Genomic DNA, 18,708 nt, shown 5'->3' with positions numbered 1-18,708 from the left:
TGTGTAGTATTCTTTATTTTTCTTAATAAAGAAATTATATTTCTGTGGATGTTTCAAGGAAGTGTTGGTATTGGAAAAGAAGATTCAGGTGTCTCAGCTGAGATAACAAAAGTGACACAGGTTCCCCACAGTTCCAGTTTTAAGAAGTATCTAATGGTGATAGAGAGTATGGGAGTTTGTTAGAATTTTAGAGCATCACTCCATCCTGATTCTTTATTAAAGACTGTAAAAAATCCCATCCTGAAACCATGAAAAGCAGGGCAGCAAATAAGAAATGTAGTGCAGGGCTTGAATAATTTCTTGTTATGAAAGGTGCAATCTCTCCAAGAAAATCTGTGTACCTCAGCTTATGGTTCAAGAGTTTCACCACACACATGGTGGATTTGCTGTGAGAAGAAGGCTGATAGAGGGAACAGGATTTCAGTGTAAACACATAAAATGAGAAGGCAAACTGAAATCTGGAAGATTCATGAGAAGACAAACTGAAATCTGAAAAATAGATGGTTGTGGACAGCACACAACTCACCTGAGGAATTCTCCAGGAACCGTTCTGGCAACAGTCAGAAAGAATCAAAATTTGATTACATTTATATATGAAGAATCTATAACCACATTAAAGATGGGGAGGTGGGAATTATGGCAATCATCACAGATCAGGAACATGGAGCTTCCTCACGGAGCTGAGCTGTGTGCCTGCTTTATTGGACACCATTTCTTCACTGTTGGGTGAACACTCCTGTTCTTGAGCCCCTTGGGAAACACACTTGTGAACTCTGGGTGGCAGAGGTCTTACACAGTCTACTGAGCAGCTCTGGGCTTTAGAAAAATCCCTATATATTTTTAGCCAGGCAATAAATAGAATTTGAGCTTGTTATGGCAGCAGGATCCATAACAGGTCAGGTTAAGGCCAGTGATAAGGTGGAGCTGATAAGAGAAGCATCATTAAGTCAGAAGAAAACCATGAGTGGTAAGAGAGGAGAGGTTTTGTGTATGTACTGAATATATTCAAGAAATGAGATTTCCTGACCTCATTGGCAACAGGTCCCAGTGCTTCACTGCTGCAATTGTATAAAAATTATTTCCTAATATCAAATCAGAATGTCATGTGTCCCAGTTGGTGTCCATTACCTTTTTTTCTTCTACTGTGCATATTTGAGAAGAATCTGGCTCCATACTCTCTACACCATCCTACCAGGTGGCTGCAGATAGCAATAAGATTTCCTCTTTAATCTTTAGAAAAGTCTGTCTTTATTCTTTACAGTGCTCTGAAACTGCCACCTTCAGTTCAGCAGGAGAACAAAGCACTTGCTAGAGAGTTTGGTGCCCACTCTGTTAGAAACTGAAGTTTGATAAATCCTTTGACCAAAACACAAGATCGTGATTCCTTCCCCTTGTGTCACACATTTCTTTGTGATGGATATGTTTCTAACACCTTCACTGGTAGAGGAATTATTCCTGATTTTCTGCTTTTTGTCAACCCTAACTCTTTTTACAATGGATTTTTACCTACCTCATGTTGTTCCTGGGTGTCATGGAAGAATTTCCACCTCATCCAGGAACACAGTTGGTTGATGCCTACAAGTCCTTTGAACAATCCAATTTAAGCAAGTGCCTCATGGTTTTTTCTTAGCTTGCAGGTTACTAACACAGCCTGGCAGTCTCTGCCAGATGCTGCTTCCTCAGGATTGTTTCTTACATTGGTCTGAATGTATATAAAGTGCTGTAGGTGGGCAAAGGCTTTTAAATAATTGTGCAGTAAGAATCCATCCAGATCCATTCTTAAATCTCCAACTGTCTGTTTTTCTCATGCTAACCATTCAAGAAGCTGCATGTCTTCTGCTGGGTATCTGGTAAATAAATTCACCTGATGAAATGTAAGATTTCTTATCCCTATTTGCAAACCACAATTTCATATTCTGGCCCTTATTTTAATTTTTGACACCCAGTAAGTCCTGGAACCACATGATTTGAAAGCAGAGGAAAAACATCAGCAGCATTTTTATTGTGATTCATTAGAGCAAATCAAATTTGATGGATATGGCATTTCAGTAAATTTCAGACACCTGTGGCACAAGTACACAGACCTACAGCAGTCCTGGTTACCACTGGAATTTAATGAGAGAAATAGGCACCTCTGGGATGCAATTCCTGTTATCCTGAGCTCATCTTAACATTGCTTTTTCTCATCATAATATTTTTATGTACGACATATATCCACAGGTGAGACAGCGAAACAGAGATCAACAAATGAAATAGAAAACTTCAGATTAAATAATAGATTTCCCCAGAGGGAAAAAAAATATTGCATCTGAAATACCAGGGGAGAAACCTTATCTTCAAGATGAGAAAAAGCCACTGAATTAGAGAGAAGTGTGACCCATTTAAAAGGTCATCTAATCCTTCTTTTCTTCTAGGCAGAAAAATTAAAGCTACATTGCTTTTTTACAGATGTTTCATTAATCTCTTCTTTAAAGCTTCCAAAGACAGGCATTTGAAAATTTCTGTGACAATTTATCCTTTGTGCTTAACTATTCTTAGCAGAAAATGCTGTCCCTGTAAATCTGCTTTGCAGTAATTTTAGCACATTGTCCTACTCCAGCAGAAATGGAGAACAGCTCAGCCCTACCTTCTCTGCAGTGCATTTTAGGAATTTGAAAATCATTAAGATACAACTTACCTCTACTTTCTAGATAAAAATACATCTGTTTTTTAAAACTTTCTTGATAGGATACAGGTGTTATTTTACCTCTTTCACTCTCACTGTCTTCTACTGTGGCTCCTTGAACTGCTCACTGCTTTGAAGCAAAATTGTGTGAAGAATTTCTGCTGATCTCTAGAACTTGCAAAATGGAGCAGAAGGATTATTCAGCATATTTTACCACGCAATCCACTTGTTTTTACAACAAAAGACAATAATAGAAATTACAGAAATCACAGAAATCACAGAATGGTTTGGGTTGGAAGGGACCTTAAAGAGCATCTATGTCATTGTAACCCCTGCCATGGCAGGGACCCCTCCCACTATCCCAGGGTGCTCCAAGCCCTGTCCAGCCTGGCCTGGAGCACTGCCAGGGATGGGGCAGCCACAGACAATGTTGATTTATGTTTAGCTGGGATGTCCTGTGGTGCCTGATCCTTCTCTGATGAAATTATGCTTATTCTGCATCTTGCTCTTTGGAAATGTGGGGGACTTGGTAAAGAAAAAAATGTAACTGAGATCACAGCAAATGCCCATTGGTTTGCAGTAGAGTTCTGCTGAGGACCATGAAAATTTTGAACAAATGACTGTTTGACTTCCCAGTTAAGGCACAGCCACTCACACTACAATAAAACCCCAGAGCTACAGCAGAACATAGATGGAGCTCCAGCAGGTGAACTGACCCTTCATCCCAGAGGTGAGAACTCCCTGAGTCAGGTTCCTTGGAGCCAGAGCAGTTCAATTAGAGATACAGAAAAAATTTCATGTCCCTGCAAGATGACATATATTCCTTTGCCCTCAGAATTCCTTTCATGTGTGGTGATTCTATTGAAGAATTAATTGTATAAGTGAGCTGATGTTGGATGTTATATGAGCAATGGGATTTGCAGCAGCAAGAGCAGTTTGGTTCCAATGGCACATTGTCATAATCCCTAAAGATTATAATCCCAGAAGAGCAGAAGCCTTATAGATGAATGTGTGTCAATGATAGTGGCATTATTCTACCCACAGCAATGAGCACTAGTCACTGACATTCAAAACAGAAACCTTTTTTTTTTTTTTTCAGGTCAAAAGCAAGGAAAATAATTGAACAAAATCAATTTTCCTCTTCTGTCTTCAGCTTTTCCCTAATCCCTGAGGCAATAATGGCAAAAAAGAGCTCGGGGAAGAATGTTCTAATGTAAACTGCTGCTCTGGGGATGGGATTGGCCATGAGCACCTCCTGCTTCTTCCTGCTCACCGTGGCAAGGACTTCCTCTGCCACCTCCACGGGGTGCACACCATAGGACACCTTCCTGAAAAAGACTAAATGAGAGAGGAGTGAGAGCTCCGGACACACAGACAGACAGATACTCTGAGGGAATGGTGCTAAGAAGATGCACAACGAGTGAATCAGTCAAATCAGTTTAATTTCTATGCACTTTCAATCCCTTCTCCTCCATTCTCCTCAGCAGGAGGTGGCCAAGATCTTTTTATAATTGAGGTAAAATCCTTACAGTCCCTAAGAAAAGGAGCAAGCTGAGTGCAGTGGAACTGTCCCTTGGGACCTTTCCTGCTCTCCTCCCCCTCCATTCCTGATGCCCTGATGTATTTATTTTCTCACATAACATTATCTCATTCCACATTCCTTCTCTTTTCACCAAGCCAATATTACCTCTCCAATATCTCTTTTCTTTTGCTCCTCATGCCTTCTCATCCTTTCTATCATTTCCCTTATTTTTCCTTTTTTTTTTTTTTTTTTTTTTTTACCCTGGAAAAGCCCCCCTCCTGCTTTATGTGCCTCATCTTCATCCACCCAAACTTACATTTCCAAATCGATGCCTCCCAGTTGCCTGGTGCTGCCTGGCGATGGTATGAGCAGATGAAGGTTGGATTCACAGTGCTCACAGAAATATCAAATTCTTCCATTTCAGCTCTAAGGCAATCAAAAAAGCCTACAGCAGCATGCTTGGAAGCAGCATCTAAAAGTAAAAAGCACAAATATGCATGTTTAGATATGTGATTGCATGGAAGCAGGTGTATAATAAAGCACCAATGTTTGGGAAAATGAGCATGGAATGATTAACCAAAATAACCCAGTGGAATTATCACATGACCTATTTAAAACAAGCAATAAGAAATTATCTATACAGGACAATTGTGCATGCAGTCTCTTGGGACATGTCAAACAGCACATGGCTGCACTTCCCAGCCTGAAATAACACATCCTGGGTTAGGAAATAAAAATTCTGTTATCTCTACTGCTCAAAAATGTCTTTGGTGGATGGAATTGTCCCTGAGATGAGTCCTCCCACCTTCTGTGTCTGCAGTTTGTAACACATCCATAAAATGCAGTGAAACACATGTCCCCTGCTGGAATGCAGTGCTCCTCATGCTTTGTAAACTGATTAGGACTTTGCCCTGCAGCAGCAATCTGAGCTACTTTTAATGCCAAAGTGAATTTTAAAGTAACTAAATGTCAAGACTTTTTAATCTGCTTTTAGTCTTTTAATTGAGAGCAGTATGAATAAGATGATAGCATGTGAAACTTGACCAAGAAACAGAACTGTGTGTTCAGTGCAGCAGAGCTGCAAAGTGCTCAGCCACATTTATCTGACTCAGGTTACAGTGAAAATCAACCTGTGCACATCTAGGCAATGGCAGGGGGCTCTGGGAATAGAGAGAGCTTCTGCATGCATTCATTTTGACATTCCTTCTTCTGGCAGCTTCATTTCATGCAAATAAATATTGGTAAGGGCATTGTAAAAACTCTTTCTGTTGGCTCTTCTGCCTCTTATGGTTTTACACACATACAATGAATGTTGACACAATTGTCTGGATCCTAGATGGGAAGTATTCCAGATGTCACATCAATGTTTTGTTTCCTTTTTGAGCCTTTTTTGTAGTTTTTAGATGTGGGCTCTGCATGTATTTATGCATAAATTTACAAAGACATAAAGACATGCTTTAATTTATTTATTCTGCTGCTTTCCTTACAGCTTATGTCACTGTAGTTTGCTTTCATGGGTCTATAAGTCACAATTCTGAGGTCTCACAGACTTTTTAATTCAGAGCCCATTGCTGACTCTTTCTGTCAAGCTAAAAATGTCTGTTTACATCTGCCCCAAGTTTAAAACGTCTGTTTACATCTCTCCTATATTTTTTGTCCACTAATTTTGTATTTTATTAATGCAAAGACCTTCCATCATAATTCAGAACAGTCTCAATTCCTTAGGAGTTTTGGATGAAACACCTCAAAAATTTTCTGGAAAGCCAAGCTGAAAGCAATTCCTACATTTCCTTTTAAACTCTCACATCTAAATACATTATTGCTTCACAAAGCAGTAGCTCTTATCTATTCATATTTTATATTTACACTCTATTCTTCATGAAGGTTTCTACCCATATATAGTATAGATCAGATATCGATTTTAACTATATTATATATTTTTTTTCTAAAATCTGCTGTCACATTTTTTATCATCCTATTCTCAAGTCCCTTAGGCAGCAGTTATATTTCAAAGGTAGCATTTTAACTATTTCTAACTGAGTTCCAATTTGAAAAAAATTCAGACAAATACTGTAGCAATATGGAATTTGGATGTAAATAAGCACTTTTAATAACCTATGATGAGTGTAATGGGCTCCTCACAACTTATGCATGACAATGTATCTTTTTGCAATGTGTTACTTACAAGCTGCACGAAATGGAATTCCTATTTTCCCTTGGATGCTATTAATTAGAACAATTTGGCCAGTTCTTCTTGAGATCATGTTAGGAAGAATGGCTGCAAAAAGAGAAATACAAGAGAGAGTCACATAAGTAAAAGAGCTGAGTGTATTAATGAAAAGAAGTGAGAGCTGAAGTGGAAACAGCACAAATTCAATGAAGGTTGTCTCAATACTGCAAGAAAAAGTATCACAAAATCCAATAGCTGGAAATTGTCTTCTAGACTTCACCTGAATTCTACATGCAGAGTTGGCTGCAGTATTAACCCATTTAATTGTCCATGTGCTTTAAGGAGTAACAGCAAAAACAGAAAAAAAATTAAAATACCTTTAGTTAATGTTATAGGTCCAAAATAGTTGGCATCCATTATCTTTTTATCAAGTTCCAGTGAAATGCTCTGCACTGCTCCTTTCACCTTCATGCTTGCATTGTTGATCAGCACATCCACACAGCCATAGCAGTTCAGGATTTCCTTGGCTACATCTCGAATGCAGCTAATGTCTGTGATATCCAGGAGTACCAGCTTTGGTGCATATGTCTGATGAACAAAAGATTCATTTCAATGGTGCTTGTTAGATACAAACTCTATTTCTATTTCTATTTCCATTTCCATTTCTATTTCCTTGTCTTATAAATGAATTTACCTTGATATTCAAAGTGTTTTTGTCATTCTTACATAAACTTAAGATTTTAAGATTAACTCGCTCTAGAAAGAAGATGGTTTTCTCCAGGCTGAACAACCCCAGCAATGAGAGCCTGGAGAGGGCTCTGGGGGACTTTAATGTTTCTTCCAGTGCCTGAAGGAGCTCCAGGAGAGCTGGAGAAGGACTTTGGACAAAAGCCTGGAGTGCCAGGGAGCCACAGGGAGTGGCTTCCCAGTGCCAGAGGGCAGGGACAGATGGGATATTGGGGAAAATCCTTCCCTGTGAGGGTGGGCAGGGCTGGCACAGGGTGCCCAGAGCAGCTGTGGCTGCCCCTGGATCCCTGGCAGTGCCCAAGGCCAGGTTGGACACTGGGGCTTGGAGCAGCCTGGGACAGTGGGAGGTGTCCCTGCCATGGCAGGGGTGGCACTGGGTGATGTTTAAGATCCCTTCCAATCCAACCCATCCTGTGATTTTGTGATCTGTGATTCTGTGAGAATGAGTATTCCTAGACACTGAACTTCAGATGCAGCAGAACACCAGGGGTCAGCTGAACGAGCTCCCAGTGAGTTTTGTCTCTCTTGTAATCAATGGAAACAGAAAATAGACACAAGGGTGTCTATTTTTGAACTCCTATCAGTTCAAGTCAGGGTCTTTCTAGGAAGAACCCTTTGCTGACAAGAGACTGGGGTTTAGTGCTTTGATAGATGAGCTACATACACGAGGACAGATGGAAGGTAGGAATGGTTTGTTTTGCTATAGGTTATACAAATGGAGTTTACATTTGATGATTTCTGCAAAAACAGATTTTATCAGCTGTGGGATAGAGGAATGAACTCAAAGCTGTTTCCCTTACTGTATTACTTAGACATGTAATGCAGAACCCTTAATCATACTTAATATTTTTTCCTAGTTGATTCTGTGCAGGCTAACATGAACACACTGCTTTTGTGGTTATTTATGCAGATGAATGAAGCCCACTGCAAAAAACCACCCCACAAATATTTGTAGGTCTGATGAGAAATGGCTGCAAAATTTATGTGATGCCTTCAGGAACACCTGTGCCCTGGAATGAGTCAACTGTATGTTGGTCACATAAGGGAAACTTTGCCATGAGCCTCAAGAAACTCCTGCCAAAAAGCTGGAGCAGGAGCAGCTCTGCAGGTCCACTGTCCATGGCCATGAGGAAAAGACTGTTCTTTTTTTACTCCAAATCCCTTCTACCTGGAACTTTTCCCCAAATAGTGGAGAAGCTCAAAATTAATTTGATCTTTAGACCTGTCTCCCACTCCTTGAGCACACTAATTATATGAAAAATTTCCTGTCATTAAATCAAACATTTGGATCCCTTTCATCCAAATTATCAGGCAAATTCCTCTGCTGAGGATTTCTAGCTGGGTGGCTTGTTCAGAACACAGGAGCACTCAGATGCTTGACAGGATTAGCTCAAGAGAGCAGAATTTTGGCATCATGCTCTCAAGACCTTCAGTGGTGTTTGTTTCTCTGTCTCTCTGGACTGTGTTTGGTGTTATTACCCAGGTGACCAAACACCACTGATAGCAAATCACATTTCTTGTACATGGTTTTACTGGATCTAAAATGACATTTCCTGAGCAAGGTTTATCCCAGGCTATGAGTACCTACCGTGCTGGGGTCTGTCACACTAATTAAGGCATCATACAGGGCTTCCAGCTTTTCCCAGTTCCTGCCACACAACACAAGCCTTGCTCCTCCTGCATGAAACACACGAGAGCATTCTAGGAGAGAAACACATTAAAAAAAATAATTACAATAGTGGCAAATTGGTTTCGTTTATTTTGCTTGAAATGGGATGCTGGTTTTGCTGAGGATGTTGAATCCATGCTTTAAAATTCATTAATTTTGAAATAATATGAGAAAAAAATATAAATCATTGACTTGTGATAGTACATAGGTGAGAAATAAATTTAATGTAATGGGATAATGCATAGTTAATGGTATAGCACAATGCCACTGTTTAGTAAAGAGATTTAATAAAATGTAATTAAGAAAATAACTATGTCAGTTAATGGATGATGAGATGGAGTTAGAAAAATTTTTCTGTGTATCCTTCTCGGACACACTTGCTAAAAATAAAATTACACATAGAAACAGAAACTGCATCTTTTGCAAACTTTCATGTCTGCTGCTCTATAAAGAAACCAGCCAACCCAGTTAACAGTCACAGAACCAGCTCTGTGTGCCACCTGCATGAAACTCTTGGCAACACAGAAATCACCCACAACTTTGAAAAACACCAATACAGGTAAACTGGCCCACTGGTGATGCACCCATGAGAGAGTCCTTTCTGCAAAACACCCTCCCCTCCAGATGGAATCCATCCCAAGACCTTTATCTCCTGAGCACTAAACCTTCCCAGTAAGCAGAGGCATCAGGGACCAGCTTGCTCAGCTACACTCCCTGCAGCATTCCTGAGAAAAGCACCAAAAAGTTTCTGGGAATGCAGGGCTGGCACTGCATTTTCTTCATTCAGACATATTCTAAGTTAAGGGTTTACTTCAATTTAAGACATGTCTCAGAGAATTCTTCTCTTTTTTTTACACAAGTGAACTGTGACAGTGCATTTCTGAAAATGGGGGCTCAAATAACAACAGGACCTGGCAGTCAGTGTTACCTCTCATCCCAGCCCAGCACTGGCTACAGGACTGCAACCAGCTCATTAGTGCAGGTCTTCATGGGGTATTCCAGCTAAATTCTGAAACACAAGGCTGGAGCACCTTGACACCTTGTGTCTGGTCTATTTTCTTCTCTAGGATGGAGAATATATTCCTCACCATCCTGTCTGTTTGACCAGGGAAATGTATTTAAAACCATAGAGCACAGATACCCCATGGGCTGGATCCCTCTGGCTGCTCCAGGTGCCTGTTCTAGCTCAGCTGAACTGAAACAGTGATGCTCAGTCCAGGAATCCATCCATCCATGTCCTCCTAACCAGGAAAAGTTCACAACTACCTGCCTTTTTTTTCTCAGAATAGATAAATTCTTGCAGGTAGGCCTGAGGATGCAACTGCTGATGTACCCAAAACCAGAGGTCTGCTCTGGGTGTAGCCAGAGAGGTACCTGGCAGTGGGCTGGTTTTGTGTGCTCATATGATTGAAAATCTGGAGTTATTTTTCCTGATTTGGTCTTTCTTCAGAAAAGCTCTCAGCCTTGGAGCTCTCCTGTTTGGTCCCTAATCAAATCTACAGGAGAGCCACATGCACAATCAGCTTGGGAAGAAAAGGAACATGATCTTACAATGCCTTGCCAGCCTGTTTGGTTTGTCCTACTCCTGTGGCCTTTGGTGTAAGGGCAACAGAACAACCCTGGGGCTATGCTTGCTGTCCTCCCAGAAACACTCCCTTCAGATTTCAATACCCACAGGAAATCCAGTTATGCTAATCTTCCCATTTTTAGATTTCTTAAATGATCAAGCTAGACTCCTAATATCTGTATGGAAGTATTTATGGTTCCACCCTTGTAGTTTTTCAGACCTGTGCAGCTGGAAGCTTTTATTTAAGAAATCTTTTTCACTATTTATAGCAGTAATTTTATGAATGCCTTCCATTTTCTTTTTTTTTTCTCCTAGCATAGAAGGATTTTTAATTTAATGTCCAAAAGAGTATTTGCCAGAACAATTATAGCAGTATTTTCCCCATAAACAACAGTTGAGGCAATCTTGTTTAAAAAAATGAGAAAAAGACTTCTATGGGAACAGCAATAAAGGTGAAAAAGGGAAACCAATGATGCTCTCTTCTAGAACTTCCCTGTACTTTTCTAAGTTACAGCACTCAGAAGAAACAGGAACTAGGTTTCAATAACAACCACAAACCATTGAAAACATCTTCAATCATCATAGATTTGTTTCTCTTTTTTAACTTTGATGAATATTGCCTTTAGTCCAGAAATTCTGGCATGCAGAAAAAGAATTTGGCTGTTTCCTTAGAGCCCACATCCACAGCAGCTGGCCACACAGCTGGTATTTTAAAGCTTGGAATGAATGGCCATCACATATGCCTGAGTGGAAAGTTAATTCTGATTATTTGGAATCATTCAAGCCTGCAAATAACATCCTGGTGTCAACCTATGGGATATTGGTCATAGGTATATTTAGGATAATAAAATAAAGGTGCTTTGAGTTACCTCATTTTTCATCTACATGAAAAGGAGTGTGGGGACACCACACACACACACAATTGCCTTTCTAGCTTCAAGAGACAGGTAGCAGCTACCCACAGGGGGAAAAAAGAAAAGAAAATAAAAGAAAAAAATAAAAAAGAGGAAGAAATGTTAATAAGGAAACTGAAGTTAGGAAAATATTCCCCAAGGGTCATGCAGTGCTGGAGAAAAACAGCTGGAGAAATGTTCAATAAATTTTCTTCTTGGAGGATTCCAAGATTTGGCTTGATGCCACAGCCAAACAAATTCAGCACTGGTGATATTTCTGCTCCAAGTGAGATTTTTTTATTTAGAAACCCAGAGATCATATAATTCTACAATACGTCCAATCTCAGTGGAAGTACTCTAAACCTCTAAAAAAATTTGAAATATACCTGGCCTGGTTCTGGCCAGAACAGGGTTAACTTTGGCAGCAGCCAGAAGGGCACAGTCAGGACCCTGGGCTTGTTCTGCCCCACCTCAGGCAGGGGGCTGAGGAGTCAGAAGGGGGTCACAGATTCCCAGAATATCCCGGGATGGAAAAGACCCACAAGGATCATCGAGTCCAGCTCCCAGCCCTGCACAGCACCAATCCCAAGAGTCACAGCCTGTGCCCAAGGGTGTCCAAATGCTCTGAGCTCTCTGTGACCCTTCCATGGGGATCTGTTCAGTGCCCCACCACCCAGTGCCACCCTTGCCATGGCAGGGACACCTCCCACTGTCCCAGGCTGCTCCAAGCCCCAGTGTCCAACCTGGCCTTGGGCACTGCCAGGGATCCAGGGGCAGCCACAGCTGCTCTGGGCACCCTGTGCCAGCCCTGCCCACCCTCACAGGGAAAAATTCCTTCCCAGTATCCCATCCAGCCCTGCCCTCTGGCACTGGGAAGCCACTCCCTGTGTCCTGTCACACCAGGCTTTTGTCCAAAGTCCCTTTTAGGCTCTCTTGGAGCTCCTCCAGACACTGGAAGTGGCTCTAAGGTCTTGCCAGAGCCTTTTCTTCTCTGGGATGAACAGCCCCAGCTCTGCCAGCCTGTCTTCATAGCAGAGCCCTCTGGTCATCTTTGTGACCTCCTCTGGGCTAGAGATGCTAAGTGGCTGGCCACCCAGGCCACCAGCTGTTTAAACAGATAAATTATTACACACCCTTGATGCCTTCAGTTTTTAGCTTTTGTATTTTTCATATCCTGTAGTGCATTAGTGCAGAACTCTGAACTCCATATGAAGTGTGAGCTACTGCCTTCACATTTTGGTCAGACAAAACAATCCCTCTGAGCCTGAGATCCAAGAACACCCTACAGCCTCAGGCCCCAAAAAGTATAAACAAAAAGTGAACTGTGGGGAGCAAACTGGGGGAATATGACTTCATCACCTGGAGCTGTAATTGGAGGGATGTGGGAATTGCAGGCACTGAGAGCTCTCAGGGCCTTGTGCATGCAGGCTCAGAGATAGAGATGGATACAAGGTTTGACCTCAGACCTTGGAGAAGGCTTGGAGAGTTTGAACATTGAAAGTGAAACAAACATAAAACAAGAATATAAGTTTGTAGTTTAAGTAGAAATATGTTTTAAGCAAACAGAAATGTTTTATGTAAGCAAAGCAATATGTTAAGTGAGTAAAATATTTTAAAAATAGAACCTGTTATAAAATTAGTTAAAAGCTTAAGAAGTATCAATGTAGGTTTGTGAGGTGTTATATGATTGGTTAAAAATGATGCAGCAAGGCCATGAAAAGCAAAGCAATTAATAATTGGTGTAAAAAATGGTGCCAAGTTTCATAGAAATATGGGATTGGCTAAAAAACTGACACAAGGCATTGTAACTAAGAATTAGACAGCTTCTGATATTATGGCATTAAATGTAACACCTTTAATGTCTCACCCTTCTATGAGACTGATGACAGGAGGTAATAAACCATCTTTTAAAAAGTCTCTCAGCTGCCCTGTCTCTTATAATTTTGATCTCCCAATAGAGGATTAACCACTGATATGCAAATAGACCAAACTTATAATTGTTTGAAACACTCATGACCATTGTCCATTCTGGGTGTAGCCTCTGGGAGGCTTTGACTGCCCAAGGTGGATCTATTGAAGGCCTTTAATAAATCCCCACTTTGTTCTCTCACTCTGCCTAGCCTCTGTTCTGGGTGGGCACTCCAGGACATGCCCCCTTCCTTGTCCTCACACTGCACAGAGCTCGGCAGCCCAGCTGGAAGCACTGCAGGATGCCAAGGGAAGAGCAGTCATTAGGGTGACAGAGGGGCAAGAGATGCAAACAGGGACAGAGGGGTGAGAATTGCTGTTCACAAGAAGCAGGAACTGCTGAAGTCTCTAAGAGCAGAAAAGGAACATGTAAAGAGTAAGGTGACACCTGTTAGTGCAGCCACCCTGCACTGACAGCCTGTCATGAGATCTTACAGTAGCAACATGCTAAAAATAGCACTCAGTGTTCTTATACAACCTCTCGTTCTATTGAATTAAATAAATACAAAGCTCTGCAGCTCCTACTAGTTCACCAGCAGTTCCCATGGCTGAGGTTAAAAATATACACTTAAAAATCATAGGATTTGTTTATAAATCTATTTATTAACTTCTGCTTCATCCAGCCAGTTATGAATACACCCAAGGCAATGTGAGCACGTTTATCACCCAGAGGGCTGCTCTCTGGCTGCTTCTGTTCCCTGACAACGAGAAGAAATGAGACAACTCACCCTTGCCTAGTCCAGAGATGGCATCTGTGATCACCACTACCTTGTTCTGCACCGCTGACTTGGACAGCAGCCACCTGACTGACTGGTAAATATAAATAATTCCACTGATCCCTAAGAGAAGCAATGGTAGAGCAAGTACAGAAAAGATACCCATGGCTGTGGGAAACAAAAGACCACATGAGAGTACAGTAATCACAATATACATACATTATTTTTCAGTTATTCCTAGCTAAAAAAAAACAATGTTTTCTTACATAGAAAATCCAGTGATCAACATGCCAAAGCAGCAATTCGAAGTGGTAGGAAGGTTCTTTTCCAATCAATGGTGTAATACTGTTTTTAATAAACAGGGTAATATTGTTTCTTTGTCTGTTTTCCTCATTTTTGTATGGTTTAGGCAAATCTGGATTCCTTTTATGCAAAATTACTGTATGTTGGCAAGACCACAATAAAATATACACACACATATATATGTATAAAATTATGTATATTCTATCATGCTTTGAGGCAAAACATAAAATAAACACTGAACTTTTAATCACATTGCTATTATTAGAAAACAGTGAAAAAGCTTTTAATCCAAATTGCAGACAAAACTCACAACAGAAGTCTTTTCTGTTCTAAAAGATAGAGAAGATACAATCACTTACCATGGCTATGAAGACTCCAGATACAGACACAGCATTCTATTGCATTTTGGTAAACCCTTTCATTACAGGTTTAATTAAGATCCTTTAGCACTTTCACAGAGCACTGACTTGTTGAGGCTGCTTGCCCTGAATGAGTGGCTATGTATGGCCTGGTGACAGAGGCACTGCCAGAGTAAATATAGCCTGCCCAGTGTGCTCTGCATGCCTGACCTATCCACCCCAACAGCCTGGGCAGCCATAGAAAAGCTCTTAGTACACTATTAACTCACCTGTACAAAGAACCACCTCTCCTTCTGCCCTGTGCTCCATTGTAGTTATTCATGATGTCTCAATTTCTTGTGATTTGCCTCCAAGTGACTTAACACATCCAAACATTTGTGTAAATGCCATATTAGGTCTTCAAAACCAAGCAAAAAGAAGTTGCCACACGAAGTAATGCCAGTTCAGCAATAGGAATGATGTATGAAATAATGCCAGTTCAGCAATAGGAATGATGTATGAAATAATGCCAGTTCAGCAATAGGAATGATGTATGAAATAATGCCAGCTCAGCAGTAGGAATGATGTATGAAATAAAGTCAGTTCAGCAGTAGGAATGATGTATGAAATAAAGTCAGTTCAGCAGTAGGAATCATGTATGAAATAAAGTCAGTTCAGCAATAGGAATGATGTATGGAGGTGTCAGGGAAAGGTCTCTGAGCAGGCTGGCTGGGGAGTCAGTGCCTCACACAGAGCTGCTGCAGGAGCTCAGTGCTGCACAACAGACCAGGCTGGCATCCTGTGCTCCCAGGGGCTGCTTCTCACTCTTGGTGTCTGCAAGACAGATCTGTTTCTTTCCAATTTTCAGTTTGGAAATTTCAATCTTGGCAATTTCAGAACCATTCCAATTTAAGACAGGCGATCTGCATTTTACATTTTTACACTTACCTCTATTTAACATTTCCTGCAGAGACATTATCTGTTCACAGAACCACAGAATGGTTTGGGTTGGAAAGAACCTTAAGCCTCATCTTGTTGCACTCCCATGGGCAGGGACGACCCCCACTTGATCAGGCTGGTCCAAGCCCCACCCAATCCCCACCCAGGTTCAAGGCTTCAAGCCTTGAACACTCTGAGGGATGGAGCAGCCACAACCTCTTTGGAACATCTGTGACACCAACCTCTCGAGTAAAGGATGTTCCAAACATCTAAATGTATCCTCTCTTAGTTTAAGGCTGTACCTCTTTGTCCTGTCACTATTTACCCATGTAAAAACTTCTCTGTTTTTTGGTTTTTTTTCTATAACCCCTCTTCAAGTACTGGAAGGCCACAGTAAGGTCTCTCCAGGGCTTTCTGTTCTGTAGAACATCCCCAGCTGTCCCAGCCTGCCTCCAGAGCAGAAGGACTCCAAAAACATCCCAGGTGAGTTCTCACAAGGGCAGAGAAGCTGTGATTGCTAACCTGACAACCACACATATTGATTGACCTTTGGAGTTCTAGGAAGAAGAATGGTTTACCATAAATCATCCCTGTTTTGCTCCTTAAAAAAAAAAACAAAACATATTACTGTCTTAAAACTGCAAGTTTTGGCAACCAGATTCATAGTTCTGTTTGTGCTGTGTAACTGGTCACCCAAACTCTAATTTTCATTTCTAGTGTGAGAATGCAATTCTACAAATGACAGTCAGTGATGCTGGAGATTTCCAACAAAGAACAAGGACTTCATGGTTAGTTCTGCAGGTACCAGGACAGTGGTCACTCTGGATGAGTGGCAATGGTGAAAGGTTATTCAGGTGAGTGTAGGAGGGGTGTTCAGACATAGTTTCTAAACCTAACTTGCTCCAGAAGCTACTGACTTCAACAGTCAAGATGTGTACTCTTGCCTCAGCTGAAGTTGCCTGCCAAAGAAGCCATGGTTTAAGATTTCCAAACTACAGAATTCTATAATGTGTCAGCATGTGAAACACTGCATGCATTTCTAGCTAAAAAAGATATGAAAGAAAGATAGGAATAACTACCTGTTTTTCAATTCAAAATGTCACAGTGTACATCAGTTTCTGCAAGCCAATGTAAAAACACTGAGGCATGCCAGGCCACCTGCAGCAACAGAGAGGAAATCCAACTTTCCATCATTCCTAAAGCCCCAGCTATCTTCTCTTACTTTTAAAGAATCAGCTTTTAATAAACAAATGAGCAGTTTCCTATCAGTAACTGAGCCAGTCTGTTCCTTTTATGGAACATGATGTGTTGTTTGTTTAATTCATTCAGGGTTCTGGAAACATTTTTCCTGGAAAGTTGAAACATTAAAAAAAAAAAAAAGCACACACTAGAGATAGAGGGCTTCTATGAGTTCCGAGTGATTTGTTTCTAAATGAACCAGAATAAAGGTACAAAATTGTAACAATCAAGACTAGGAAAAAGTCAATTGAAAAAACTAGATAGCCCACAGTGTGTAAGACTGTAAAGATAAAATGCTATCATGTCCATTAATATAATGAAAAATTGTAAAGAACTGCCTGAGTCATCTGGGAAAATACAAATATACAGTGACTGCATTAAGCGAAACACACAAATCTTCTGAAGCACAGAAATCTGTCTGGTGAAATACTTGATAAATGTGTTATGCACTGCCACCTTCAGAGCACTGGTGGGAACTCCAGAGTAACAAGGATATTTAAAAAATTGTTCTAAACGGCAGTTCCCATAAAAGAGGGAAATTATCTACAAAGAAATTTGAACAGAAGTGAGGCTATCTCCCTCCCTCAGCTGGCTCTGAAAGTCTCTATATCCTGAGCTCCAGGAACTGTCCCAGATGATGCCAGAGATGAACAGTGTGTGTCCAAACCTGAAACCTGATGGAGATCTAGGGCTTATTTCCTTGTAGTCCTCAATTCAGGTGGCTGTTTGAGAGCATCAGCATGCACTTGCAAAATTACTGACATTTCACATTGTTCAAAAGTGCTGTACATTCTTTGATGTTTTCTTTGTGGAGCAGGGCTAAGGTGGGGTGGGGGGATGCAGGGTGCTGTTAGGGGCTCAGAGTGCTGCAGGAGGCGAGGCTGCTGTGGGATTTGGGATGCCTGGGAGCCCAGGGCTGGATGCCTGGTGCTAGGGAGGTCCAGGGCTGGGTGCCAGAGAGGTGCCCCTGGGTGCAGGTGCCACACCAGCCCATGCAGCAGCAGCTGGTGGATGTGGTCCTGCACATTAACACCTCCCTGCACCAGAATGAGCTGATGCACAACCCCCAGAAGTGGCACATCACCAGTGCCATGCCCTTCCAGCACACAAAGTCTCTCCAAGTGGGCCTGGTCCATTAACCATTTTTGGTCTGGATGTAGTGCCCTTCCTGGCTCTGGTTCTGGACCTGGTCTGCTCCCAGTACCAGTCCTGGATCTGGATGTGTTCACCACGTTGGTCCTTGTCCCCAACATGGTCCTGATTGTGGTGTCCTCCAGGTCCCTGTCCCCCTCCGTTGTTATCCTGTATCCCAGCTGTTATCCCAGTCCTGGTGCTGCACACGTTCACCACCATGGTCCTAAACATGGTTCTGGTCTGGACCCTGGCCCCAGGCCTAGTTCTGATCCTTATATCACATAAAGGGCCTTATGAGATATGAGGGGCCTCTACACTGTCCCCCAAAGCCCCAGATCCCCACAGATCTCTGCAGCCTCGGTGCCCTAGAGGCATCATGGCCCCTTCCCCAGCCCCTGGGGGTTCCTAGAGGCCCTGCCCCAGCTCCCCAGTTTGGAGATGAGGATTCCATGTGGGACCATGCCAAAGGCGTTACAGCAGTGCAGAAAGGTGGCACTGGTCAGTCTTCCCTGTCACAGGAGGCCACCAGACTGGTCACACAGCGCGTGCCCTCAGTGAAGCCGCGCTGCCTGGCTCGGGTCCCTCCTCACTGCCATGAGTCCCGTGCCATCCAACCTTGGTTCTCCACATCCCATCCCTGTGCTCTTCTCAGTCCACAAGGCCCTGCTGGATTCCGTACACAGGAGGCCTGAAGTGGCTGCTAACAGCTGTCAGCTCCGGTCGGCTCTGCGTGTTTAAGGACAGTTTCCCGGGCGGTCTCACCCACGAGTTCTTCAATCAGCCCGGCAGCAGCTCCCGCCCGCCATGCTGGGCGCCGCCACTTCCGGGTGCGGTCACG

General features: G+C 42.1%; 1 protein-coding gene across 3 annotated transcripts; it reads right to left on the bottom strand.

Moving 5' to 3' along the window:
• Nucleotides 1-1,983: 1,983 nt before the first annotated feature.
• On the bottom strand, nucleotides 1,984-18,697 carry DHRS7C (dehydrogenase/reductase 7C). 3 transcript variants are annotated; one of them, XM_088176628.1, is made up of 7 exons: nucleotides 14,849-18,697; nucleotides 13,930-14,085; nucleotides 8,693-8,805; nucleotides 6,735-6,945; nucleotides 6,373-6,465; nucleotides 4,504-4,659; nucleotides 1,984-4,003 (listed from the first exon to the last, which is right to left on the bottom strand). In XM_088176628.1, the coding sequence occupies exons 1-7, from the start codon at nucleotides 14,886-14,888 to the stop codon at nucleotides 3,795-3,797; spliced, it is 978 nt and encodes a 325-aa protein (XP_088032754.1). In that variant the 5' UTR covers nucleotides 14,889-18,697; the 3' UTR covers nucleotides 1,984-3,794. The 3 variants fall into 3 exon arrangements, with proteins under 3 accessions (XP_088032754.1, XP_088032753.1, XP_088032752.1); XM_088176627.1 differs by having other exon boundaries at nucleotides 13,930-16,655; nucleotides 17,404-18,697; XM_088176626.1 differs by having other exon boundaries at nucleotides 13,930-18,697.
• Between the last annotated feature and the right edge of the window lie 11 nt (nucleotides 18,698-18,708).

The sequence above is a fragment of the Sturnus vulgaris genome, chromosome 20 (assembly GCF_052056855.1).
Source record: "Sturnus vulgaris isolate bStuVul1 chromosome 20, bStuVul1.hap1, whole genome shotgun sequence".
Taxonomy (NCBI): Eukaryota; Metazoa; Chordata; class Aves; order Passeriformes; family Sturnidae; genus Sturnus; species Sturnus vulgaris.
This window is presented reverse-complemented; position numbering and strand designations above follow the sequence as displayed.